This window comes from Stegodyphus dumicola, chromosome 5 (genome assembly GCF_044657685.1).
Source record: "Stegodyphus dumicola isolate Sdum_Otavi_A_Nest chromosome 5, ASM4465768v1".
NCBI classification, from domain to species: domain Eukaryota; kingdom Metazoa; phylum Arthropoda; class Arachnida; order Araneae; family Eresidae; genus Stegodyphus; species Stegodyphus dumicola.
In genome coordinates this window covers 14306999-14334160 of record NC_140772.1, presented here as the reverse complement: position 1 = coordinate 14334160, position 27162 = coordinate 14306999, and the positions used below count along the sequence as shown (strand labels likewise).

Sequence of the window (27162 nt, the reverse complement as noted above, 5' to 3'; positions counted from 1 at the left end):
ATTGATATTCCATTTTACGGAACTTGTTCCCTTGAATTTAATTGAACTTCAGCAACAATTGGCATTCCTATAGATTTACGAAATGTTCAAATAACATAATTAGAATAACGACTAATAATACTTTTTAGCCCAAAAGACGTTAGCCCAGAACTAATGGCTCGAAATGGCATTTTGCGGGAAATCACTTTAAAGGGCTATATCACTTTTCAAACTGTTCCCATTAAATATTATCGACCTGTATTATTTAAAAAGCATAAAAAATTAAACATAAGACCATAAACGTAAGAACTCATTGAGTTTCATTGAGTCATTTCATTCAACTCATTGAGTCAAAAATTCGTTAAAGTTTACAAAATTTGAAATGCACAATATAATATTTATAAAAAGCATATCTTTATAATTTCCGATAGACATCCTTGCGCGCTGGAGATAAAAATGTTTTCCCGTGCAGTATTGCCGTTGCTCGCTTGGAAATCATTGATTTGGTCAATCAAAAATTCGTTAAATTTTTACAAAATGTGAAATACACAATAAAAAAAAATTCGAAATTAAAAATTCGGGTTTCCAAGTATCCATATTCGGGTGGAGGATTACATTATTCAAAATTTGATGGCTGTATTAGTTCCCGATGTTTCAGCAAAATCACAAAACTTTTTAAAAGCATTGTAGCAGCATATTGTTTCTAATATTGATTTAATTCACTTAATATTAATAAAATTAATAAAATATTTTACATAATTTAATTAAATGAATTTATTCTCCAGATTAAACTGCTTGAAAATGCGGGTAAATTGTTAAAGGTATTTTTCTGTAAATTTTCTGTAAAAATCAGAAGTTGATTATAAATTCGCATACACTTATGCATTTCCGCATATTGTTTCATCAGATGTTGAATTCTTACTCGATTCAAAACTTATTGAAACTGTTTTGGTTGCAGAATGAGATATAATTTTTACATTTCCGTCTAGTGCAGATGAAATAAAGAAAAGAGCTTCTGGGTGTATCACAAATAAGGAAAACTAAATTCTTACCACAATAGGCTATGAAATTTTGTATCTTATATTGTGTAACAGCTGCTGAATTAAATGATCACGCACGAGCTGCTGTATTACTTCCTCGTTCCAAAGACCCTACAATAAAACCTCAGTTTGAAACCCAGTTTGAGCTCTGTTAGAAATTAGCTAGGAGTCAATAAAAGTACTGTGGCATTTCCTCTGCGTGGCTGTTTTTAGAAGCGTCACTTGAAGAACACGTATGTAAAAGATTTTATTAATTTGTTTACTTGAATATCGCGTTAAAAGTAACAAACTAGTGTGAATTTAGCGACGGTATCTCTCAAATTAGAATAGAAGATTTAGTAAAATTTCAATGATCCAAATTGTAGCAACCGGAACTCAAGAAATACGAAACTCGCCTATGGCCGAACGGAGAAGATTACTAAAAGCTGCTAGTTCGATCCAGGTTTCAATCAAAGTGAATGAGATGACTCTATGGTTATGTCCCGACTTTTCTCATAAGTAACATGACTACGACCCTTCGCAAAGGCATTCTTTCCCCCTCCCCTGGTGGGCTTTGCCTTAATGGATTGACTTGATTTTACCTAACCCAAATGACCGAAAATCCTTCTCTTCTTTCTGTGACAAATAAGATTGTTGTTGATTTATTTGCATCTTTTTTATTTTTCATTGGTTTAAATCAGTGTTTCTTAAATTTTTTTCAAATGAGGACCACTTTAATAAATGAGAATGTTCTGCGGTTTTCTTATTCTTGCCCTCTTCGACAGCAATTTTTTTAAGCATATGTTAGTGGTAAAATGTTTTGAAATGCAATAAATTAAAATTCTTTTAGTTTTTTTATTGGTATTAAGCATTTATTAATTTAATCAAAAAAAAAAACTTAGATTTGTTTTTAACAATTCAGGTCTATTAGAGTCTGGATAATCTTTATCTTAGGCATTAAAATTTGAATAAACGTTGATACTGATTTTCATGAGACGAACTTGCCGATTCTTTCAAAGCTGTTCTGTGTTTGGATGTATGCTGGTAAAAAACACATCATTTATAGTGCTTTAAATCCCTCTTTTGTTGCTAAAGCTAGAATGAAAAGTTCCTAGGTAAGATAACTGATCATACTGTAGAGACACTAAATATTTTTTTGGAAGCAGGAGAGATGAAAGATTAGCAAACGCTTTCGCCGAGAATCGAACCGCAGACCTCTGAAATACGCGCCGAGCGTGCAGACCACCACATCACGAAGGCATGTCAAGAAGGAGGGAGAAATACCTTATATACTCCTCCTTTTACAGGGCGACTGGGGATTTTAGGGGACGCAGTCGCTACTCCCTGGGTAAGGAGAATCATCATCCACAACCCTTTTAGATCGGGCGCCACTGCAGAGACATCAGGTATTTTTTGGAAGCAGGCAAGATGAAAAATTAGCAACGCCTTCGCCGGGAATCGAACCACGGACCTCTGGAATACGCGCCTAGCGTGCAGACTATCACACCAGGAAGGCAAGCCAAGAAGGCAGGAGAAATATCTTATAATACATTTAGTAAAATATTAGTCTTGAGGGAAAAAGTCCTAGAGAATTTCTAGGGTAATTTCCAGACTGTGTTACTTTTAGCTAACGTGGTACATGCAGTTAATATTGTTACGAAATGTGCAGATGGCTTCCACGCAAAGCAGTTTTAAGATTGCCATAAAATGGCAAGGGAAGGTAAGGTTGCCATAGTTGGTGAAAAATCGCCCATTTGGCGACAAAATTGGCGATATGCCATGGACGGATGGAGAACCTTCTGGAACGAATTCTTACCGGTTTAGGCCAGAATGTTCTCGAACACCAGCCAAAAACTATATAAACCCTGCTGGTACGCGAAGAATTAGTATCGGGAGAGTGAGCCTCGGCGAGAGGGCGAGTGTGTGTGTCTCGTCTAGAGTGCGAGTTAGTTTTAGTATCGAGTTGGTGTCTCGTCTAGCGAGTCAATCCCTGCTAGTCGATAGAGTTGACAGCCGGGCAGCGAGTGCCGAGTGGGTCGTCGAGTGCACCGAAAGAGTCTCGTAGTGTATCGCGGTTAGTGCATCGCAAGTTCTAGCGTGGAGAGTCTCGAGATCACGTGGAGTTCCGAGAATTACCAAGCAGAGTCGGGAGCTGTACTCCGGAAAGCAGAGTCGGGTGCTTTGCAAGAAGCTGCCTCTACCGTTATTGCCTGACAATATGAAGGCTGTGTCGCTGATTCTTCCAGCGTGTTTATAGTAGATCTTCGACGACTGTAAAACGTGATTTTGGAGCTGTCCTGATTAATATTGGTCAAATAAAGTGTGTTTCGATACTTCATCAAGTGTCGTCGTTATTCACTCCAAATCTACGAACCCCGTACGAACGTGAAGGAAGAATATAACGTAACAACTGGTGTCAGAACAAAGAAAAACGTAACAATATGAATTTTAATTTTTGTCTTTTTTAGAAATCTAGGAGGTCTATAAGGTTTCGAGAACCACTTGTTGCCCCCGAAGCATAAATTGATAAACTCTGGTTTAACAAACATGAAAAAATGATATAATATTGTACATATTTTATAAAAAAGCCATTGCATTAATTTATATCCATATGTGTATATATATATATAGAGAGAGAGATTCTTTTGAAAAGTTCGGTTAATCTGTACACTTCGACAATTAATGAAGAAGCAGTTAGATGCTGTATATTTAGGCCTATTATTGTTTTTAATTCTTAACCCTGTAATAAAGTTTTTTTCTGGTTTGGTTTGGTTTGGTTTATTCGATGACGGCAAAGCATGCGAGGATTATCTGCCTAATGGCAGAGATGCCTTCGTGAAGAACTTTTTAAGGGATATTGGCTCGTATCTAGTACATTGCACATAATGAAAACCACAAAATCGCCCAGGCAGCCATCTCCGTTCTCCTGTAATTGAACCTAGGTCGAGCTACCAGAGTTCAGCGACATTAGGCCGCTGGTGTTTATTTTTATTTTTATTTTTTGCTTGAGCATTCTTATAACTTAAGTAAATGTTTGTATTTGTTTGCTTATAGTATAGTTTTACGTATTTCTTTTCTGTTATACATTTGTTTTTATTTGCTTATTTATTTAATTTGTGCACGTCATATACTAATTTCTTGTTCATTTATTTTGTACAGTTTATTTAATCTCAAATTTGTGACCTCTTATTGCATTTCAACTATTTATTTCATGTGTTATGCTGTAGATCTATTGAGTCGAATGTCGTTTGAATTGTGAGGATTGCTGAAATAAAACTTGAGAATTGCACAAGTCTTGCCTACAGTTTTTGTCGCTAAGTTGGTTATACTTGGCGATTTTTTTTTCCAACTTGACAACATTCTGCAAGTTTATAGAAAGCGTACTTTGCGAAAGCTTTGAAGAAATTTTTCTGGAAGTTTCAAGAAGCGCTTACTTTCCCTTTTAAAGAACACTATAAGTCGGAAGCTATGAGCAGTCATGAGTCATATTTCAATACTTTGTTGCTGTTGACTGAGCAATCATTTCAGATTGGCTGCTCAGAGTCACCTGATCTTATACTTGCCATTTGCTTGACTCTTCCCCCCCCTCCAGCCAAATCCCCTGTTTTACCCAATACAGGTTCATCCGAGCTGTCAAGGGCCTGTTGTCATGTGCCTTCGAGGCCTGTTGGTAGTAGTCGGCTATGCTATTGCAGTTGAAAAAGTAGCAATCAGGACCTTCTATCTCTCCCCACTGGCAAAGTTCCGAAGTAACCAGCTAAAAAACGCTTCAGATATTTTGGGGAAAGCCCATGGTCTGTGAAGTACCACGTGAAAAACTGTTGGGCACTTTCAGTTCATGGTTAACTTTTGAAAAGAACTCGTGAGTTCTTCTTCCTGATGATGATTTGTCCCAGCGAGCTTTCCATGATTCCATGATTTTCTCCATTGCTATCTTTTTCAGGTAGGAAAGTGGCGTCTTTTCCGAATGTACTAAAAGGTTGGAGCTAACAGCTGTACTGTTGGTCCGAAGAATCCCGATGAAGACATGGATGTTTGTAAGTGTATAGTGTCTGTACACTAAGGGAGCACTCAAAATACATGGAGAGCCGAAAGTCCTGTAGAAGTGGTTGGTGGTAGAAGAAGAAAGGTGTCAGATACTCGGACAATCCCCAGGGGTGTTATCCCTCAAACCTGGGGAGGAGTTATATAGTTTGTGCGCGTTGGGACTATACCTGCACAACCTAAGGTGAAATTCTGGTGTCCCACTCAATTATACCTGTACTTATCCCAAGCGGAACGCCAGAGGAAAAACACAAGTTGTAGAATAATTAGGTTAATTGGAAGCAGAAAAGATGAAAAATATGCAACCGACTTCGCCAGGAATCGAACCACAGACCTCTGGAATACCGGCCCAGCGTGCTACCGTTACACCACAAAGGCACGCTAGGGAAGTGGGAGAAATACCTTATATACTCCTCTTTTTAAAGGGCGACTAGGGTTTTAGGGGTCCTAATCGCCAAATCCTGGATGCGGAGAATCATCATCCACAACCCTTTTAGTTCGGGGGCCACTTGTAGTCAATAGGGAATATTGGAAGCAGAAAAGATGAAAAATATGCAACTGCCTTCGCCGGGAATCGAACCACGGACCTCTGGAATACCGGCCCAGCGTGCTACCGTTACACCACGAAGGCACGCTAGGAAAGTGGGAGAAATACCTTATAAAGTATCCGTGAGTTAGTTGGATCGAACGTCTTAATATGTTTATTTTGTTGAACTTTTGTTAGGTGACTGCTGATTTGGGGTTTGGTCAACAAATGATTTGGTTGATTTGCTGCATTCCTCGCATATTAAGAAGAATTTCATTCTATTTTATTCTCCGTGGGCTATTTACTATCGTTTATTTTGCTGTAAGAGTTATTCTTTCTTTCAATAAAATCTCAAATCTTCCTATTCATCTGGCCTATTTAAGCAGATCGGTACGAAACCATAATACACAATAATATGAAATTATTTAATTATGTACTTTTTTATCAAACAAGATATAATACATAAAATTCCACCGTTTTCATTACTGAAAATATGTGCATAATCTGTAGCATATAACCAACTTTTTAAGACATCTGAACAAGCTTCCGGTCAGTCCGCATATTTAGAGTGCTGTGTTAAATATAAATTTAGTTGTTCATTGAATTAGAGCTTAAATTCTTCTCGTGCATTATGATATTTTGAATAAGTACTTACACATTCCAGTAAATGCTGAAAATATGGTTTATCCTTGTGCTTGTCTTCGGTACTGCATTTCTTCAGGATTCCTGGGAGTCTTACGAAACATCATCCATGTCAGAAGAGGATTTCGATGATTTCGATATCGATGAAGCTAAAGAATATTTCTGTAAGTAATTAGGTAATCACTGTTATTTAAAAGAACATTTTTTTCACTTTTGTTGGATTTGAAACTATATGGCTAAACTAGCGCTTTAATCACATGATTATGAACTACTTACAGTCAACTCCCGAATAACTAAAGGCAGATTAACCGATCCAGTCTTTACAAAGTTAAATTTGTTTATCCCAAGATGGTGGAAAATTGCTGTTACAAAGCATCATATTAGGCTTAGCGGCTGACCGTAACTGAACAATAGTATTTCGGCCCTGGGTTCGAATCCCGGCGAACAGGCTGGCTGCATGGGGATTTTCGCGGTTTCTCCCCAATGTCTAAAATGGATACGAGGCAGTTTCCTTTAAAAAGTCCTTCACGGGGCATTCCTCCCTTTCCATGTAGTGCCCAATGGAGGAGCACATACTAAATAAATAAAGAAAGAAAGCATCATAGTCAAGCAAAACTGTCTGCGAAAAGTACGAGAAGGACAAGAAAAATGAATACAATAACAGCAGTTACAGCAGCTGAGGTCTGTCATGTTGACTCCATAAGAAAAAAAGTTATAATGGGTTTTTTTTAAGAGTTTGAATCCAATGACATTAAGTTTTTTACAAATAATATTTATAGATCAGTTTTTTTTTTTTTTACTTCCTTGTATGAAGTAAAAAGGAAGTATTGTAATCACGAAAAGTTTCAGGCAGCATATTTCAACGAAAATATCCATTTTGACCGATTTCAAATGCAATTTAACGATGTTTCTGCGTGATATCTGTACGTGAGGACAGAATAAAAGACTCTTTTCATCCAAAAAAAAAATTATAAAACTGCTTTAATATAAATTCTGAAGAGTATTTTTCGTGGCGTCTGTACGAACGTATGTACGTACGTATCTCCCATAACTCATAAACGAGTAGCCTCAGAACGTTGAAATTTAGTATATAGGACTACTATAACATGTAGATGTGCACTTCGTATTTTGGTTGCAATCGGCCGCGCCAAACGTATATAAATATATTTATATATATATCCACTCTGTTACCCGGCTCAGTTATCTCAGTTTCTTTACTCTTATATGTTTGTAAATTGTACATTTTTTGCTTTGAAAAGGATTGAATTATGTTGTTCTTATCTTCCGGTTAAGGTTTTTATGCCTTTAGTAAATCTATATACAATATTTTTAGAATTATCAACAATTTTAAAGTTGTTTAAGTGCCGCTAAGCCTAATAATGTTTTTGATGGTGGTCATTGCTTGTTTACATTTGAAACAGCAGAATAGTGGATTTGTTGCCAATCCATAGAAACTTAGCTTCGCAACAACACAGATAACGCCTTCATTTATTATTGCGAATTAAATCATGTTTAATCCTTTCTGGAATTTTTTCGAGGAAATAAGTGTTTAGGATTTACTTCGATATTTTTCATATAGATATTTTGAGGTTTTATGTATTTTTGCCTTGTCGAGATGTGAGAACTGAATTAATTGAATGAAAAATACTCAATCGTCTGTGGAAAACTGTTTCTTTTTTGTTCTTTTTCCTTAATTTCTTTTATACATCGGTCTAGCTTTATTATAGTATTTGAATAGAACATGTGACAACGATTAGATAATTCTTTAAATGATATAAATTTTGTGCATTCTGAGTTATAATATGAACGAAATATAATACTGTTAAGTGAACCTAGCGCCAGAGTGTCGCTATGGTAAACAGAGTGAATTTTTAAAGAATGCATTTATTCTATTATGGTTTATGTGCTGTCGGCGAAGTAGACTTTATTCAATCCAATAAGTTTAAACGAAATGCAAGAAAAAATGCGTATAATTTAATATTCCGTACAAGGAAGTCATGTGGTGTACACATCACATTTTTTTCTTTGCGAATGATGTTTGTTTTCCTGTATGCAAATTATTCCTGATGCCCTTGAACAAACTGAGCGCTTAACCACTCCGCGTGGCCATTGCTATGGCGACTTTTTATTTCTCCCGTACCAGGTATAGTAGAAAATGAATTTTCAATCAAAAGTCAAAATGATTTTCTACCATCAGAGCTGATGGCTTCATAGACGCTTCCATGGTGTCCAATATGCAAGAAGATTCTTCCGCAGGACTTGGTGATGTTTCACCAACCTGAAGGTGGGCAGACTAAATGTCACACCTCCTGGAATTTTTCTTGAACGCCAGGATAGGGTAACTCTTTGTACTTAACTAAAATTCTTTAGGCTTACCAAGAGAAGCAAATAATTTAGAGCTCCTGTAAATAACCACGAAGTCTTGAAGAGGTTTCAACAAACCTTCTTATTGAAAGCTTAACCTTGAACAAATGTATTAGTTATGATTATAAATTTCCGCTAATTGCGGGATATCAGTTAACATAACATTAAACTTTGTTTTTAAATTAGCTCCATGCAGGACACTGCAAATGAAAAGATCCTAACTAAGCGTTGGCTCAAATTGTGTGATTTATTTCGGCTAGCAAAATAGCTAATTATAGGTAACTACTGTTCCAGAGCTGGGTGAAAGAAAAGTACTCCTTCGAGCGTAGTTGCCATAAGCTGACTGTTTAAAAATTTTAAAAGCTTGCATTTAAATAGTCTTAACTCATTTACATCCTGGTGAAAGCTAACGAAAAGGAAATGGGATAATAAAGTTCCAGGTCATAAATTGGTTATTTAGCGTAAATTATCCTCTGCAGGGTCAGGATCGAAATGAGTTCTTTGAGAGCTATCCCTAATTATGATTGGCGTGCATGCAAACAGCTTGATGCCATCCTATTTGGGACGAGCAGATGAGAGGACGAAACTGCACCGCTATTCCGTAGAGGCCCCGGCCCCGGTCACAAGGTTCATTCTCAATGTCGCGAGTGCAGCTCTTCGCAGGCCACATCTTCGCAAATATTTTTGTGCATCAGCTGCCTTAAGAAGCGCTCACACGAGGACTTTGCGGTCACATTGGGTACTAAACGGATTTCGTTGCTAAGTCAAAATACCTTGTTACGTCACATGAATTGGTATAAGGATTTTGTCTAAATGTTATTGTTCAGCTTTATGTCAATGTGGTACAAGAACCGACCAATCACAGGGAAGCAAATATGAACTCATATTCTGCCAACGGTATAGCTGAGTCAGCTGCTTATTCATGCATTTGCAACTTTTATCTTTCCTGATTGCTAGGGCTTAAACCCGTTAATGGTTAATGGCTTTTATGTCTTAGGCCTTCGTAACAAAATAGACTTTTAAAACTTTTATATCCAGATTAGAAGAAACTTTATTATAAGCAATATCTGGATTTTAGTTCTATCGAATTTGACATCTGCAACGAAAGAGTGTTTGCCGTTTGGGGGAAAACGTCATTCCGTATGTGACTGTTGCAAGAATTGGGATAACTTATTTATTTTAAAAGCAATTACTTCCAACATTTTACAGCTGACTGCATTATATAGCTGCGTTCTGAAATAGTATCAGAAAGTTTGTGTTGCCACAAATATTTTTATAATTTAATCCGCTTTGTGACAAAATCTTTCGTCATGTTTCCACCTTGCGCGCACAGTTTATAACATTCTGTTGCATAATTTAATTCCATATTTAATATGTAGCTTCTATACCATTTGGAAGCTACTGTGAACCAAAAGTTCTAAGAATTTCATGTTAAATTTTTATTTTATTTGGAGTCGAGTTTATAAAGTGTATTTCATTAAAAAAATCTGTAATGTTTTCGTCCATAAAATTTTTTAATATTAAAATATTTATCAGATTTTGGGTTCAGTTAGAAGATAGTGTCCGTATAAAGAATTCCAACAAATTTCAAGTATGTCCAATTAGCCATTTTTAAAATGTCATGCGAGTATGGTTGAAACATGACGAAAAATTTTGTCACAAAGCGGATTAAATTACAAAAATATTTGTGGCAACACAAACTTTCTGGTTACTAGTTCCGAAAGCAGCTATATTATGTAGTCAGCTGTAAAAAGTTGGAAATAATTGCTTTTAAAATAAATAAAATACCCCAATTCTTGCAACAGTCACATATTCGAAGATCACAAGGGGTTTAAGGTGTTTGAGCCCCCTTAAGTGGAAACTCATGGTGTTGCCACGTACGCCACGAGAGCATGCACGGGCGAATGTAATAATTCCATATAAATGTTACAAAGTTAAACTCACTTTTACTTAGATTAGTCTAACTTTGTAAACTGAAATAGGAGTTTTCGTCCCTGCCTTTACTGAAGTACCATAACATTAAATATACATTGTAGTAAATGTATATTTAATGAGTAAATGTATATTTAATAATAAATCAACTAAAATTTATTGTTGTTTTCAATACAGTACTAAATGAATTAAACACAAGCTGAGTTCCACTTTTCTCAAAATAAGAGACAACATAGAATTCAAACGATGAATATTTCACCAAGTTTAAAATAATATTCTAGACCAGGCTCGGTAAATTTAACGAACTAAGTATACAACAGCAAAATTGTAACTCACCATCTCGGGAAAATACTGCCCAAAATTGATTCAAACAGAGGAATCTGTTGTAGACCAGCTGGAGTTTCCATTTCTCATTCTCTTAATTTACATTCTAAATTCTGTTTAAAACCATCTCATTTACACAATCTGGTGGAGTAGTTGGAACAAAAGACATGTAGGATATACTTTACATAAGCAAAAACGTGTTAATTAAAACAAACTTTACAGTGTAAGCGACGTTTAATCAATTTGATCTTTACTTAAAAGTGAAGTTTAAAACCGATAATTTCTTTGCCGCAATCATTCGATAATATCTTTATCACGCTTATATAAATCCAAACGAATGTTAATTGTATTATTATGATGACTATTATAGAAACTACAACTGGTTACTATTAAAATAATTTGTTTGTACTCATACACATATGTTGTTTTAACTTTAGGCAGCTATCTGAGTGGCATGTTTTATGACTGCACTACAAAATGGAGCTATCTTGTGAGTATATATTCTCTGCTTGTTTTAATTACTGTAATTTTCCTTTAATATTTTGTCTAAAACCTAGAAGTTAATAGGATAAACAGAGTGTCGAACTGCCACATTTAGTATAAATCATGTACAGTTTGTGTATTTAGTGCTATGAAACCTCTGTTTATAAATCCCGAACTGTACAACAATATTAATTACACAGTTCCTTAACCCCCTGTCGCCCCCCCAAACCTTTTTGCTGTTTGCAACGAGCTACGTTCAACTGAGCAATCTTATTATATAACATAGACATTGCTTTTCGTGTTCGACTACTGAAAGGGAGCCCATGAAAACAATTGATTTTGAAGAAGTAGTTTTGAATTTTTTAGCTGCTAAACCTAAAACAGAAAATTCTAAAATTTAAGATTTTAAAGTAATGTATGTATCTAAACATCTTAACATGTAGAGAATATCAACATAATATATAATTAAAGTTATTAAATAACGTCAGTTTTCACTTCGCGACAAGGCAAAAATACATAAAAACTCAAAATATCTGTATTAAAAATTACGAAGTAAATCTTAAACGCTTATTTCCTCAAAAAAATTCCAGAAAGGATTAAGCATGATTTAAATAATAAATGAAGGCGTTATCTTTGTTGTTGCGAAGCTAAGTTTCTCTAGATTGGCAACAAATCCGCTACTCAGGTGTTTCAAATGTAAACAAGAGCAATGGCCGCCATCAAATTAGGCTTAGTGGCACTTAAACAATTTTAAAATTCTTGATAATTCTAAAATTATTGCATACAGATCTACTAAAGGCATAAAACGCTTAACCGGAAGATAAGAACAACATAATTCAATCATTTTTAAAGCAAAAAATGTACAATTTACAAACATATAAGAGTAAAGAAACTGAGCCGGGTAACAGAGTGGATATATTTATAAATATATTTATATACGTTTGGCTCGGCCGTTTGAAACCGAAATACGAGGTGCACATCTGCATGTTATAGTAGTCTTATATACAAAATTTCAACGTTCTGAGGCTACTCGTTTTTGAGTTATGCGAGATACGTACGTACATACGTTCGTACAGACGCCACGAAAAATTCTCTTCAGAATTCATTTTAAAGCAGTTTTTTAGTTTTTTTTTTTTTTTTTTTTTTTTTTTTTTTTTTTTTTTTGTGGGGTGGGGAAGAAAAGAGTCTTTTATTCTGTCCTTACGTACAGATATCACGCAAAAACATCGATAAATAGCATTCGAAAGCGGTCAAAGTGGATATTTTCTTTGAAATCTGCTGCCTGAAGCTTTTCGCGATTACAATACTTCCTTTTTACTTCGTACAAGGAAGTTAAAATGCAAGATATATTGGTAATTTGTCTGCAACTCGAAAACAAATACTCTGAGAATCATGATAACTTTTGATGGGTTGTTTACCATGGGTTGAAAACCTCTGTTGTTAATTTAAATACATAATTATTAATTTATCTCGTAGTATTACAACAGTAGCCGCTCTGGGTGCCATCCATTTAGAAACGCAACTATTATTAACTCGATATCACGTACCTCAATTATTAGTAAATTGTAGAACGTTCCAAAAAGCTTCAAGAAAAACGTTTGCAGTTTACTTTGAACGTAAGCTGGCAGCGTTTAAATGTCATCTATTACCTAAGGAATAGGGGAAAGCCTAAGGAAAGTTATGTCTAGCACGAAAACTTTGCTTACCCTAGTTTTCCCTATGTGATCGAAAGGTGTCTGTTTAAAATGATTTTCATTATAATTCAGAAAAAAAAAAAAATTTTGTTAGAAATGAAATCTCTCAAAGCATATACCAGCAGAAGACGATCTTACTTCATACATAAACAGATGTTTTAAAGTTGTTATGCCTTTTCACATGATGTTTGTTCGTCGTCGTTATAATATTTTGTTACATAGTAGACAGCTCCTCATGCGATATCTCTGCGAGCAACTCTCGTTTGGAATTATAGGACATGCCATTGACTAGAATCTTATGTGATTGTACATCCAAACATTAAGGAAAAATCACAAAAATAGCGATAACTTCTTCAAAAATAAGCCAATCCTTTTAAAATTTGAAAATATTATCAAAGAACTACTGAATAAAATTGCTGTATGCAAATTAGTGGTGCTGCAATCGAAATACGTCATGGCAAGAGTATAAAAGCTTGTTGCAGAGCAAGCCTGCAAATTTCGCTGTGATACTGAGATAAGAAATCTGGGATAGCCAGTTTGTAACAACAATCTTCAGGCATCATTTGCCCGAATAACTGAGATGGAAAGCAGTGGGAGATTAGGGGCAGGACAAAATCAGTCAAAGTGGCCAGTATGAATCCCTATGTAGTTCACAGACTTTGGAGACAATTTCTAATCACAGATTCAGCATCCAGGAGTTTCAACCAAGAACCGCCAGCCGCTACGACGAGCACTGATCGCCAATATTTGTTGTTATGTGCACGAAAGAATAGAACCTCAACTCCAATTCAACTCAGCTCCTCCCTTGTTGCAGCCACTGGAAGGTTGGTGTCAACGTCAACCGAGCACAGAAGGCTTCACAAAGAAGGTCTGTACGCGAGGCGACCAGCCATCTGCGTACCACTCATGTCACGTCATAGAAGGGAATGTTTAAAGTGGGCACGTCAACATGTCCACTGCACAGATGATCAATGGGGAGCTGTTGTCTTTACGGATGAGTCCAAGCTAAGCCTTCAAAGCGATAGTAGGCGTTATTTGATTTGGAGACAACCTGGAACTCGTTATCATCCATCAAACATCCGTGAAAGAGATGCATTCGGATGAGGCAGTGTTTCTGCTTGTGGTTGTATCTCTTTGGATGGACGCACAGACTTCCATGTCTTTCCAAATGAAACCAAGAATTCTCAGGCCTACAGAGAACGCATCCTTGATGCTTATGTGCGTCCTTATGCTGGGGGCAATAGGTGATAATACCCTGCTACAGGACGACAACGCTAGACGCCAAAGGCTCGCATCGTGGATGATTATCTTCATCAGCAAACAGGCGTATAGCTGCTCTCAGTTCTCCTCTTCAGACCCTTACCACGCTTGCAATGGCTGTCACTTCCTACGGAACTGATAGATTGCATAATTGACAGCATCGCACATTCGCTGTATGCGTAGTATTGCTTCTAGGAGAGATCATACTCCATAACTGAAGGTAATTTTCTTATACCAAACTGACACATCGTATTTGTTCATTTTACACATATGCTAATTTCTGTAACACCATAATTGTCTGGTAATTTCTTTTCGTGTTATTTTATAACTTACTATGTATTGTATACTAGCTATTTCATTTTAATCGAGCACAATTTTTTATTTTCTGGTGGTCAGAACATGAGCTACTTCCTTCCTTGCGCTGCAGAAGCTGGCCTGAGATCAACTAGTGTCAAAGAAGCCTTGGAAGATGCATGCAATCCTAACACGAGCACTTCCGTGGGTAGAAAGGTAAAGTATTGTTATTCCCTTATTCTTAATTACACACGTTTACTACCTTTGCCAACGCCAGAGCATGTGCGGTAGGTGCAGACGTGCCGGGCGGCAGAATTTAGGGGCGGCAAAATTTATAAAATTTTAGGAAGTTACTGGGCGGCAGATTCTAGGAATCGAAGTGTTTACACCGAGCGGCGAAAAGCTCAGCGCTGGCACTGACTACCCTTATGCATAAACGTTTACTATACATTTACTAGATTCTTTAAACGATGACCTGGGTAATACTATCATTCCAACTATGTCTCTTTCCCCAAATTCCTAAAATATCTTATTTACTCTTTCATATAACTTAATCTTTTCCTCCTTGTCATATAACGTAATCTATTATGTACCACGATTCGTAGAAATCTCTTTAATTACTAAACCGGATGAGCTAGAAGAAATTGATACATTATTAAAAGACAAACAATTTAGTAAAGTCTAAAAGAGTAACCATTGAGCAGATCATTGCTGTTCAAACCAACGAGGTATATACTGTTATATGAAGTCTTTGGTTGAAACTCTTGTCAAACGATTCACATAACGTGATTCGCGCATGCGCGTCGCCTTGAAACCAGAATTTTAATAGAACTAGTAAAAGGCAATGTAATGAGGAAAATATAACTTATAAACGTCTCTTCTGTGCGTTATGTATATAATTAGTTAGTAATGTGTAGTAAATTAAAGTATGCTAATATTTTAGAAGTGCCCTTTATGAGTAGATTGTCATCTATAATAATAAAAGCAAGTGTAATGTGTCTGTCTGTCTGTCTGACCGAGCTCTCCAGCCAAATCTATCGCACGCAGGGACCTGGAATTTTTTATACGGAAGCACAAAGGGGCTGGCCACCAGACCTCGAAGCCCGATTTTCGATTTTTGAATTAGAAAAATTTTAAAAAAATTATTTATAATTAATTAATCACGGTTTTTTTGACTCACTGATATTAATATTTGTTTTCAAATAACGTTCGATTGTAACAATTGATTTCTTTATTCTAGCGTTAGTTTGCTGTTTTGACGATACATTAAATCGATTAATTACAATTCATTTCTTTTTTGTAGCTTGTGGGGGGGGAAGAGAGAGAGACAGTCTACATGTCCTACACTACTATTCCTGCGCTATTCACTTATCTGCATTTTCTAAATGCACGGGCAACGCCGGGCGGGTACACCTAGTCAGTTAATAAAAATAATCCCGGTTTCTTTTTGGACTAGAAGAAGAAGAAGGTCTTCTGACAAGGTAAGATTTGTACCTTTAATTCTTGGTATCATGATAGGGTATTGATCTCGATAATCTTTATTCTTTATACCTTGAACAATTACAGTTGCATGACTCTGAACCGAAAAACTAAATAGATCCTCTATTCCATCGCAGCTGATATATACATAGCTGCCCACACACTTCTAGAAGCTTCTAGAATGAATCTTTTTTTTTTTTCTGAGAAATTGTATGGAGTCAAGTCACGGTTTAATATATTTGAGTATTCCTCATTCCTCGTTGGTTTTAAGAAAGCTTTGAAATTCTTTGTAACGTTTTTCATCCTTAGTTCGTAATATCTTTTTAAAAATTATGGTAAAGCACGAAAAGTTTATTAACACAGAGCAAAATAGCATAAAAGACGCAGAACATTCAAAAGGTAATATTTATTGTAAATTTGTATAGAAGTAGTGTAAGGAAGAAAAAAGAACAATTTTCTTACCTTGTCTTCTTGGTTAGTACGGTGTGTCACCATAGTATTCTTCAGCAATCAAAAGAGATCAAATGGAAAATGTCAAACGAAAAACATTGATTTAATACATATTTAACGAGGAACGTGAATAGTTAGATCTTTTGCAATATATGGATATGATTTTGAAGAGAGTTTAAGTTCTCATTGTGCAAGATATTTTCTACACTGTTCTTACCAGCATGAAGGACTGAGGTGTAGTGAATCCAATTTTCTTTTATAGTAGAATAAAAGAAAATTGTATTCACTACATCTAAACAGAAATCTTTCATCTAAACAGAAATGTTTATCTCCCTTTTGGTGACTGATGATGCCCATCACTGTATACCAACAATATCTTCCCAATATCTAACTCGAGTTTTTCACAACATAAATCATTACATAAATCCATTTCAAACAACTCATTAAATTTTCTGCATATTCCTTACTGATCACACAATTTTAAACGCTATTTTGTAATCTTTTTGTGCGATTTTACCCCTATTATGATTTAATTTTGAATTATACAAATTTTAATATTTTTCTGTTATAGCTGGCTAATTGCAGGGTGCGAGTATCAGCAGAATTTCTGAAGAAGAATAGCACTGTTCTGCACAGAACTGTACTGGTAAGAAAATTCCATCTGTTGAAATAGTTTTCAAGTGTCGGGAAACTTATTTGGAAACTGATCTTGCTATAAGTGGGAAATATCGGTCTTGGCACAGTTTATTCTAAGATCCCTTGAGTTGCCTACCTCATGTCTGTCATTAGATGTCGCTATTGGTGAAAATGGGTATATTCTGCGGTGGTAGACACTGAGTGGCGAAGAGAAGTGCGTTTGGTAGAAAAATTGAACCACAATTTTAATAGGGCTTTTTGCCGTAGAGTTAATGGAACGCTATTGCCATGGGCGTAGCCGGTTGGCTGCTGGGAGGTGCACTTGCCCCGCCTAAAAATGGAATTTGTTTTAAAATACAGTAGAAGTCCAGAATCCGCAAAGCTTGGGACCAGAGGTTGTGCGGATTTTAGGATTTTGCGGATTTCAGGACAGAAAAGATAAATCATAATATTCAGACTAAAAGTGCAAAATAAATAAGGCATATTAGATACATTTAATTAAATTATTATATACATTATTGCAATAACTTATTATATGCATTAAATTATTATTACATATATAAATTGATTATATTATTCATTGTATTTTATGTACACAGCATCGAGGTTTGCCGATTTCGCCTCGTACAAAGATTTCCGGTTTTGGATTCCGGTGTTAGAATGAATGTTACTGTATAATTTCAACAGCTTTTCTTTATTTTTCCGTATATCATACACAATCGTATCGCAATTCCATACGATTCTGCTATAAACCGAGGAGAAGCAACTGTCTCCATCTTTTCCAGAATTTGCACTTTTTGCATTACCGTCAATGCGACGTGTTTACGTTTTTCAACGTTGCAAGCAGTAAAATCATGAGTGCGTTTCTTATCTTTCATTGTATTAAAAGGGCTGAAATTTAAAATATTCTTAATTTATCCACAAAATATCCGCATAAAAAAAGGCAGCACTAAATAATCTCGTCACACAACAAAGCTAAGAAAATACAACAACGTGAATCGTGAACTTGAAGGAAGAGTTGAGTGAATCGTCTGCTTTCCTACCTCGATGCAGATTAGAGGGGAAAAGACTTTTGTCATGATCTCAATAATTTGGTATTTCCGTTATGACTCATTATTATTCGGTAATTATGACGTCATTATTTGGTAAGTATTTTTCTTCGATATTTCGTACTCAATGTTGCGGTTTCCGGGACCTATAAACTGAATGTTTATACTATTTTGAGAGGCAACGCGGATTTCAGGTCGGTGGATTTTCGGTATTTGACTGTAGTAGCAACCAAAATCTGGTGGAAATCTTGCTTTCCCTCTTTATTGTTCTGCTAAGTTGTTTTTCCATGCAAAAATCAAATACTCCTGGAGCGACAGTTTCAATCTTTTCCAGACCTCATAGCTGCCATGCAAATAACTGACAACCGGATCTAGTTAACCGTTTGTCTAAAGGTCATCATATTGTATTAAAACCAGTAGCGGGCAACTGAACGTAGTTTTAAGAGTTTCCATGTGGACATCGTTGCTTCTGCGTCCTATCAGTTTACAGTCCTATCATTTTAAGATGGTATTAAAATGATCTTACTTGGACAATGCCAAGTTCTTCACGAATGACATTATAACGAAAGTGCCAGGTTGCTTTGGAGAACACAGTTCTGTGCAGTTTAAGCTTTCTTCTGTCAAGAATATGCCCAAACTGGACAGACATAATATAACATGGGTCGCAACATGGATTTACAAATGAGTAACATATTGTCAATAGATAGAACACTAGTTAAGGGGTATAGTTTAGCTTTTGTGTAGGCTAGCTGCCATTAGATTTCTTTGTGAAAACTAGCGACAGTGCGCCGCCCAGACGGAAAAGTGGTTAATGACTCTGACTGCCTTACGGAAGTTTGAATCCCGGAGAAGGCATGGATGTAAATTGTCTGTTCCTTTGATAGGAGGCAGCGGTGGCCCACTTATTAGGCGCCGCCATAATAAAGTCACCACCTCTTCCGGCCTAAGTAGTGGGCAACGCCTATATTGGCTAGTGCCTACTATTGGGGGCGGGAATTAGCGAGAATGCTATTTAAAAGTCCCATTCTCTTTCTTGAGTTAATCGGAAAGAAGAAGGAAATAGTTACATTTCACCATTAATTTCAACCATTATGGTATTTATTTCAATATAAGTTAAATGACTAAATTAAAAAATTAAATTGCTTTTCCTGTATCTCAGCTTCAACAATCTGCTTAATCATGTATTTAAATCCATTTTCATTTATTCGATTATGACATAACAAGCGAGAACTATCCGCTTAAGGGAAAATATGTCTTCATGGGGGATTTTATAATGGAAACTGGATCTTATTCACGTTACGTATGGGAAAATTTGCGAAAATGCTCATCGAAAGAAATTCCTGAGAGTACGGTTTGTCAATATAGCCAAAGCTTTCAATCGTGTTTCGGTGGACGCACTTATTTACAAAAAACACAATCTGGAGTTCCCAGATTACATTACACACGTAAGTAAATCCTAGCGAACAGGTAGACATTTTGTCGTTCCGATTTCTGATATGCAGTTAACTCGCCATGCTATTTTAGCAGGCGTACCGCAGGGGTCTTTACTTGGCCCTACTTTATTCAATACTTATGTGAACGACATTCCTATCACACCAAGCTTGCAATGTATGCTGATGATACAGTGATCTTTGCACAAAACGCATTTCTTAGTTCAGTTATTTAACAAAGCCACATACTTGCACTAGAGGCCTGGTTTATTAAATGGAAAATGGAAGTCAACATGGACAACACCACTGCAGACATGTTCACCAGAAAAAAGAACATTCAGCAGCATCTTCAGTTATATGAAACAATTCTGTCCTGGGCTAATCAAGTCCCTTATCTCGGAGTGATCCTCACTAATTCTCTCACTTGGAGCCCGCATGGAGTGTATTCTCCAGAAGTTTTGAGATCGTAAAGATAAACTGTACCCCTTAACTAGTGTTCTATCTATTGACAACATGTTACTCATTTGTAAATCCATGTTGCGACCCATGTTATATTATGTCTATCCAGTTTGGGCATATTCTTGTCAGAAGGAAGCTCAAACTGCGCAGAACTGTGTTCTCCAAAGCAACCTGGCACTTTCGTTATAATGTCATTCGTGAAGAACTTGGCATTGTCCAAGTAAGATCATTTCAATACCATCTTGCACGAAAATTTCATGCAAAAATAAGAACACTTAGTTATCCTGATCTCTGGATCTATAACTTTCTGGATGAACAGCATAAAAGCGCTCCATTGTCGTATTTAACCCCAGAGTGATAATTGATTAATTAGTATTTAATGTCATTTTATTTATAATTTTACCTTCCTTGATTTGCATTATTTTACTGTATTATTATTGCATGCATTCTTTTTAAATTGTGTATTATATGTATAAACTTTACCACTAAGACCTCTTGCATTTTTCTCTTAAGTACTTTTCGTTCTCGGCTTAATCAGCTTTCTGAACAATCTCCTACAACTAATTAATTAACATTTATAATATATTTTCAAAAAATTTCAATAATGCGAATTTGTTATTTTATTTCTTAACGTATTATTAAGTACATTATTTTGAAATTTTTAATCGTTCGTGGTAAGGCACTGGATCTAGGCACCCGGGTGTCTTAAACACCGTTCCACGTCAGTTGCTTTCCAGTCTTGCAGATTTCTTTGCTCCTGATGAAAAGGAACCTGTACCTATTTGCCCTTGAAATCGATTAGTTCTTGCCTATATCTACGCCAAATACAAAGTTGCTGCTTAGTTAATTTTATGAACTTTAACTATGTCTACTTATCATACATTAAAAGAAACTAGAAGAAAAAGGAAGAGATATAGGATTAATGCTAAAAGGAAATTGAAAAATAATGTTCAGGTGTGTGATTGAGTTATGCAGCAGCAAAACATTGAGTTTATTACTATTATTAATAAGTAACAATATAATTTAAAGTAAAATTGAGAATTACATGTGTTTACATACGATTTAAAGCAAACGTGAGATTTTGTCACAATTATATAAGAAGGCCAACAAAAGAGTTTAGGAATAGTCATTTAGCTCTTTAATTGCATTTTAAAAGGGATTAAATTGTTTATTTTTTATTTTTACGTAAAATTAGCTTCTCTAAATATTATTTAACAGATATTCATTCGCATCAGATGTGCTACCTGGTTTCGGTGGAATGAATAAGCTAAAAGCGAATTTTTCAAAAAGCACATTCTTTCTTATGCTTGTAGTCCTGTGCTTTAATCTACATAACAGTAGAATTCAAGTAAAAGATTTTAATAGAACTTTGATTTCTTTTTCTCATTTCAGACACCAAATGAAATAGAAGAATTTGACAAGTATTGTTTTGCTTTTGTGGTAAGATGCTTGTTAGAATAATTTAATATATTTTTTTGCATTATGAAACTTCGAAGTGTCAGTCGAACGTGCGCCAAGGTAGAAATTGGCAAGACAGGACTGACCCTGTACCCGAACATTCTGAAGAAAAAAAAAAAAAAAAAAAAAAGATTTCTATAGCTTTTGTTATACTGGGTAGATTGACGAAATTTAACTTGCCTTTTTGTATTTCGAAAGCGCCACTTAGTACATATGTTACGGTGAAACACCGAAATCTGGAGAATGTCGACTTTCACCGGTAATGTCAACATTCACATAGTCTCTTGGTGTATGTCCGAAATATTTTCCAAATACTCTTATTTCTGATTTACACCGGTCAATGTCGACATTCACCATCTACTAATGGTGAATGTTGAACATATAACAATATTATATTTTCTTCTCCGTAATTCAGTCGCGAATAACGCACTTGAGACTTGAAATAAGAACTTAAGAACATGAGAACCTAAAACACACAATACATTCAAAATGAGAAAAGAAAATAATGGAAGTTAAAAACTTACTAAATTATACAGTACGTTCTAAATGAGAAAATAAAATAACAGTCATAAAAAACTTACTAAATTATGTGATTCAAATCTTATTTATTGCAACAACTTAAACTATTATGGCACTTTATGACCTCTCTTTTCGACTTTCACCAGAGCATATCTGTGATTGTCGACATACACCGGTGAGAGTCCGAATATACAAGAATGTAGTGAAATATTCGGTCTTTCACCGACGTATTTGATGAATGTTGATATTCTCCGGTGAAAGTCGACATTCTCCAATTTCGGTCTTTCACGTTAACATATGTTTAGCATTGTTCTAACGTAAATACTTGACACAAAATCAGACTTTTTTTTTAAATGACGTATCTGTCTTTTTCCATATTTCGATTCTACAACTCAAATTATGCCTAAGTATTAAATTTTGAAAAATCTGGTGAGAAACTTATCCAGAAATTTAAAAAATTATCTTAGCGCACTTTTTTCAGTTTGCGCCAAGAATAATCGACTTGGTGAAATTTTTATTTTATGTTAACCTATTTTGCTTTCCCGTTTTTCATTGTGCAAGACAGGAAAAAAAGATGCATCTTTCACTCTTTGAAATAATTTTTAACAAAGTGTGTAAGGCATATTCGGCATTATTATCGCTTGTAACAAATACGCCAAATTTCAAAACGCACCGATATATAAATTCATGTGTATCTTTGAAAAGTTTGAATTAAAAACTCTTAATTTTTTGCTGGTATGCCTAAAAATAAATCTACTTTAAGTTGATGGCAAAGCCTTTATAGGTCATTATTCAAATTTTTTTTCTGAAAATTTATAAAAATTACTAAAAAATATAAATTTTAAAATAAATCAGAAAATATCTAGGCATTTTATATGGTTTAAATCTAAAGTTGGAGCTGTGAAAGAAGGAATCAAGTAAGTTTAATAATAATAATAATAATAAAAGAGAGAGATATCAGTAAATATACACCAAACTCAATTAACATTGAGAAGCTGAAATTTTGAGAGCTAATTTTTTAAAATTACTCGTGGGATTTTTACGAATCTTTGGCATAATCTGTGTCGTAGAATCGAAATAAAGGAAAAAAAAAAAAAAATCGGCGTGTTATTTCAGAAAAAGGTCAGATTTTGTGTCAAAATACCTGCGTTAGAACAATGCTATATATAAATATAATATATATCCCAAGTCGTTCTTTCGAGACATGAAAAACGCAAGTTAAATTTTCCCAATTGGCCCAGTAGGACGGGAGATATGCAGGGTGATTCCAAATTTATGATACAGATTTGGGAAGGGAGGTACTGGTCAAAGATACGAACAATATTCACATAGGAAACCCAGGTTGCAATCCATTTATTTAGTCATAAATACAGGGTGTCTGTACTTCAACTGAAACAGGATGTTTACAAGAACCGTTGAAAATTCCATCCACCAACAGCGATACATGCTTTACAGGGTCGATGGAGAGACTGGCGTACACTGGCAAAGATGCTAGGTATTTCACGCATACATGCAGCAGCTACTGATATTCGAGCAATGAGATCCTCAGCTGAGGCAACTGGAGTCGCATAAACAAGACTCTTCAGAAAACTCTAGAAAAAGTAAACGAGGTTCGATAAATCGGGAATTTGGGTGGCCAAGGGACTGGTTCACCACGCACAATCCATCTCACCCGAAAAGTGGCATTCAGGTAATTGCGGACATCTGTGCGGAATTGGACTGGCACTTCATCATGCTGGAACCACATTCGGTTACGAATGGAAATCTCAAGATCTTGCAACAGCTCTGGTAACATCTGTTCCAGAAAATTAAGATAACGTTGGCCATTGAGTCTCTGCGGCAGTAGGTATGTACCAATTAAAATTTAGTGGATGATACCCTCCCATACATTCACACTGATTGTTGAGATTCATGTGGGGGCGTGTTCGGATTCTCAGCTGCCCACTCATGAGAATTGTGCGCACTTTTACACCATCACGGGTAAATTTCGTCTCATCTGTAAATAACACATGAGCTGTGAAGTCCGGCTGCATTGCAAATTGCTGAAAAAGCCACAGGCAGAAGCTCAGGCGCAAAGGAAAGTCTTTGGGATTCAAATACTCGCTGTACTTCTTGTACAGCGAGTATTTGAACTTCTTGTACAGCGCTGTAAATCTTGTACTCGCTGAAAATGGAAAGAGTATAACAGATTTTCGTTTAACACACTCCAGATGATATGCTGACTGATACCTACATTTTGTGCAATAGCTCTTGTACTTGATTCAGGTCTGTCAGCCACAGTGTTCAAGATGGCTTTTTCATATCTTGGACTGCGTTCAGTTCGTCGACCAGTATCCTGTCTAGTGCTATGGAAAAAATCGGTTTTATTAAGTTGACGACCTAACCGCTCAAACATTCGAGATTCGGCATTCGTCTCTCCAGAAACTGCGCTTGATACATTCGTAGCGCAGCTCCAGCGTTACCGTTTGCACGACCATACACGCAACGAATGTCTGCTGTTTCGGCATACGTGAAGTCTCCCATCACTGAGTGACAGCACAATCGCGAATGGCGTCTTATCTTCTGAGATGCGCACCTATTGCTCTCTACCGGCAACGGTGTTGTTATATGCGAATTAATAATATGCAAATGTGTTTCTTAATGTTATTTGAAGAAATATTTTTTTAAATGAGGTATAAAAGGTTCTGCGGGTGCTGTTACTAGTAAAGTATATGAAGCAATTCATACGAGATGTTATCTGACTTCAATCTCATTTAAAAATTTCCTTGTTATAAATGCATTTTAAGTTGTATTTATGACTAAATAAGTGGATTGCGAACAATCACCCTGTAGAACTGTCTCGCGTCTTGTTTTTTTAGTCCAAAGGGATTTGAATCCCGAAGGACTATTAGTTTCGTTTTGGCATTTTGTGTCGGACTCATAAATGTCGGTTCACTTTTCAAACTGTTGCCATAAAATGTCCTGCATTATATTTGAAGAAATTAAATAATGAAAATCTGCGTAAATGTATGTATATTTCTCACATTGTCATAAGATAACGGTACATAGAGTCATCGAATTTTGAATAACGTAATCCTCCAACGAATATGAGCATGTGGAAGACCAAATTTGAAATTTGAAATTTGTTTTATGATCGATTTCCTATTTTTTAAAACTTTGACGAATTTTTGATTAACAAACTCAAGGATTTCAAAGCGAGCAATGGCAACGTTGTGCAGAAAAAACATTTTTATCTCCAGCGCGTGAGTCTCTGTATCGGAAATTCTAAAGATAGGCTCGTTTTAAAACTATTTTGCGATATTGCTGTTGCACTGGATCTTATGGTTTAAGTGCGAGGAACATGATATTTAATAAAGAAAGGTAACACACAAAATGTTTAAAAACGCTCCTTTGGACGTAATTTAAAATCTGAAACATTTCAGATTTTTTTTTTTTTTTTTTTTTTTTTTTTTTGTGTGTGTGTGTGTGTGTGTGTTTGTGTGTAAGGTGTACATTTGCAACTTACTTTCTCGGACTCAATGCATTACTATTATTAATTTATGCATTACTATTATTATTTTTTTATATTTTACAATTTTTATTATTTACAATTTTATTATAATTTATGCATTACTATTACTATTATTATTTAATTACTCAATGCATTACTATTATTATTTTTTTTTCACCTAGGAAAGGCTCAAAGACGAAGGCTGGCTCAAATATTTCTTAGGACCTTCTCTGGACTGAATTAAAAGGGCAATTTTGTATTTCCGCCTGAAAACTGAACAGAAATTTGAGACAAATTTACTAAATAGGAAAGGGAGGATTTTCTTTCTCCTTATCTTTTCAATGTAAGCACAAGAATGTCCAAAACTATGTCATTTACAAAGCTTCATTAAAGTTATTCAGCGTTATTAAAGTTCCATTAATACTGCCTCCTCAAAACGTTTATTAATACAAGTAAATGAAGTAATAAAGTATTAGACATTAATCTAGCTAGAAAGCTTTCAGATTTTACATTACGCCCAAAGGGGCGTTTTCTTAACGCTTTCTCTGTTATCTTTATGTATTAAATATCATGTTCTTCGCACTTAAACCATAACATTCAATTCCATAGAAATGTCGCAAAATAATTTCAAAATGAGCATATCTTTAGAATTTCCGATACACACTTTCGCGCGCTGGGGATATTCCACCCCCCCGTACAGTGTTGCCGTTGCTAGATATGAAATCGGTGAATTTCTTAATCAAAAATTCGTTAAAGTGTTACAAAATATGAAATTGATAATATAACAAATTCCAAATTTAGGCTTCCAGATGCCCATATTCGAAGGAGGATTACGTTATTCAAAATTGGATGGCTTTAGGTACCGTTGTTTTATCACAATGCGAGAAACAAACATACATTTATGCAGATTCTTCGTTATTTAATTTCTTTAAATATAACACAGGGCGATAATATTTGGTGGCAACAGTTTGAAAAGTTGTACGGATATTTACAGTGAATAGACGCAAAATGCCAAAACGAAATTAACAATCCTTCTGAGCTAACGCTTCTTTGGGCTAATAAAACTGTATTTGCTACTTCACATGGAAGCATAAGATATCAAGTTGGCAAATATATAGATTGACTGCAAAGATAAAATAACTTTCTTTTATAAAATTCTGGTACAAAAATGCAACGTTTTTTCATTATTCTCTGAAGATGTTAATATTACAAATCATAATTTTTACTTGAATTGACAATGAGTTTAAAACTCTTTCAGACGTAAAGCAAATTATCACTAAATCTGAAAGTAAGTAAAAAGTCAGGGAGTTATAAATAAAACTTTTTATTTAAACAGAACGTAGAACAGAATTGCACCTTCTTGTGGCAACAAAATCAATCACTGCTGGTGAAGCAAATAAATAGGAACTCTCAAATTCAAGTTAAGTTTGGAATAGTAGAAAAAGACTTTACAATCTAAATCTTACTTTAAGCTGGCTCAGTAATTCTAACCGGAGCTTGGTTAGGTTATTTGAGTATGGCAAAGCATATGAGGTCGCCCAGACGGTATAGTGGTTAGGGAAGGTAAACCGCTGAGTTGGCTTCCGACCCAGGTATAGATATATCCGTGCAGAATTGGTTACCAACTCGGG

General features: G+C 35.5%; 1 protein-coding gene across 1 annotated transcript; it reads left to right on the top strand.

Annotated features, from left to right (window-relative positions):
* The first annotated feature begins 1018 nt into the window (after nt 1-1018).
* LOC118192055 (uncharacterized) lies at nt 1019-26391 on the top strand. The gene is made up of 7 exons (XM_035362947.2): nt 1019-1252; nt 6233-6374; nt 11268-11320; nt 14664-14777; nt 17062-17136; nt 21457-21504; nt 25714-26391. Exons 2-7 carry the CDS (start codon nt 6236-6238, stop codon nt 25768-25770), a joined length of 486 nt encoding a protein of 161 aa, XP_035218838.1. The 5' UTR covers nt 1019-1252; nt 6233-6235; the 3' UTR covers nt 25771-26391.
* Nucleotides 26392-27162: the final 771 nt, after the last annotated feature.

Coding starts and splice junctions, on each gene's coding strand:
- LOC118192055 (XM_035362947.2), top strand. CDS start 6,236: ATGCTGAAAATATGGTTTATCCTTGTGCTTGTCTTCGGTACTGCATTT. Junction 14,778..17,061: donor GCACTTCCGTGGGTAGAAAG/GTAAAGTATTGT, acceptor TTTCTGTTATAG/CTGGCTAATTGCAGGGTGCG. Junction 21,505..25,713: donor AGTATTGTTTTGCTTTTGTG/GTAAGATGCTTG, acceptor TTTTTCACCTAG/GAAAGGCTCAAAGACGAAGG.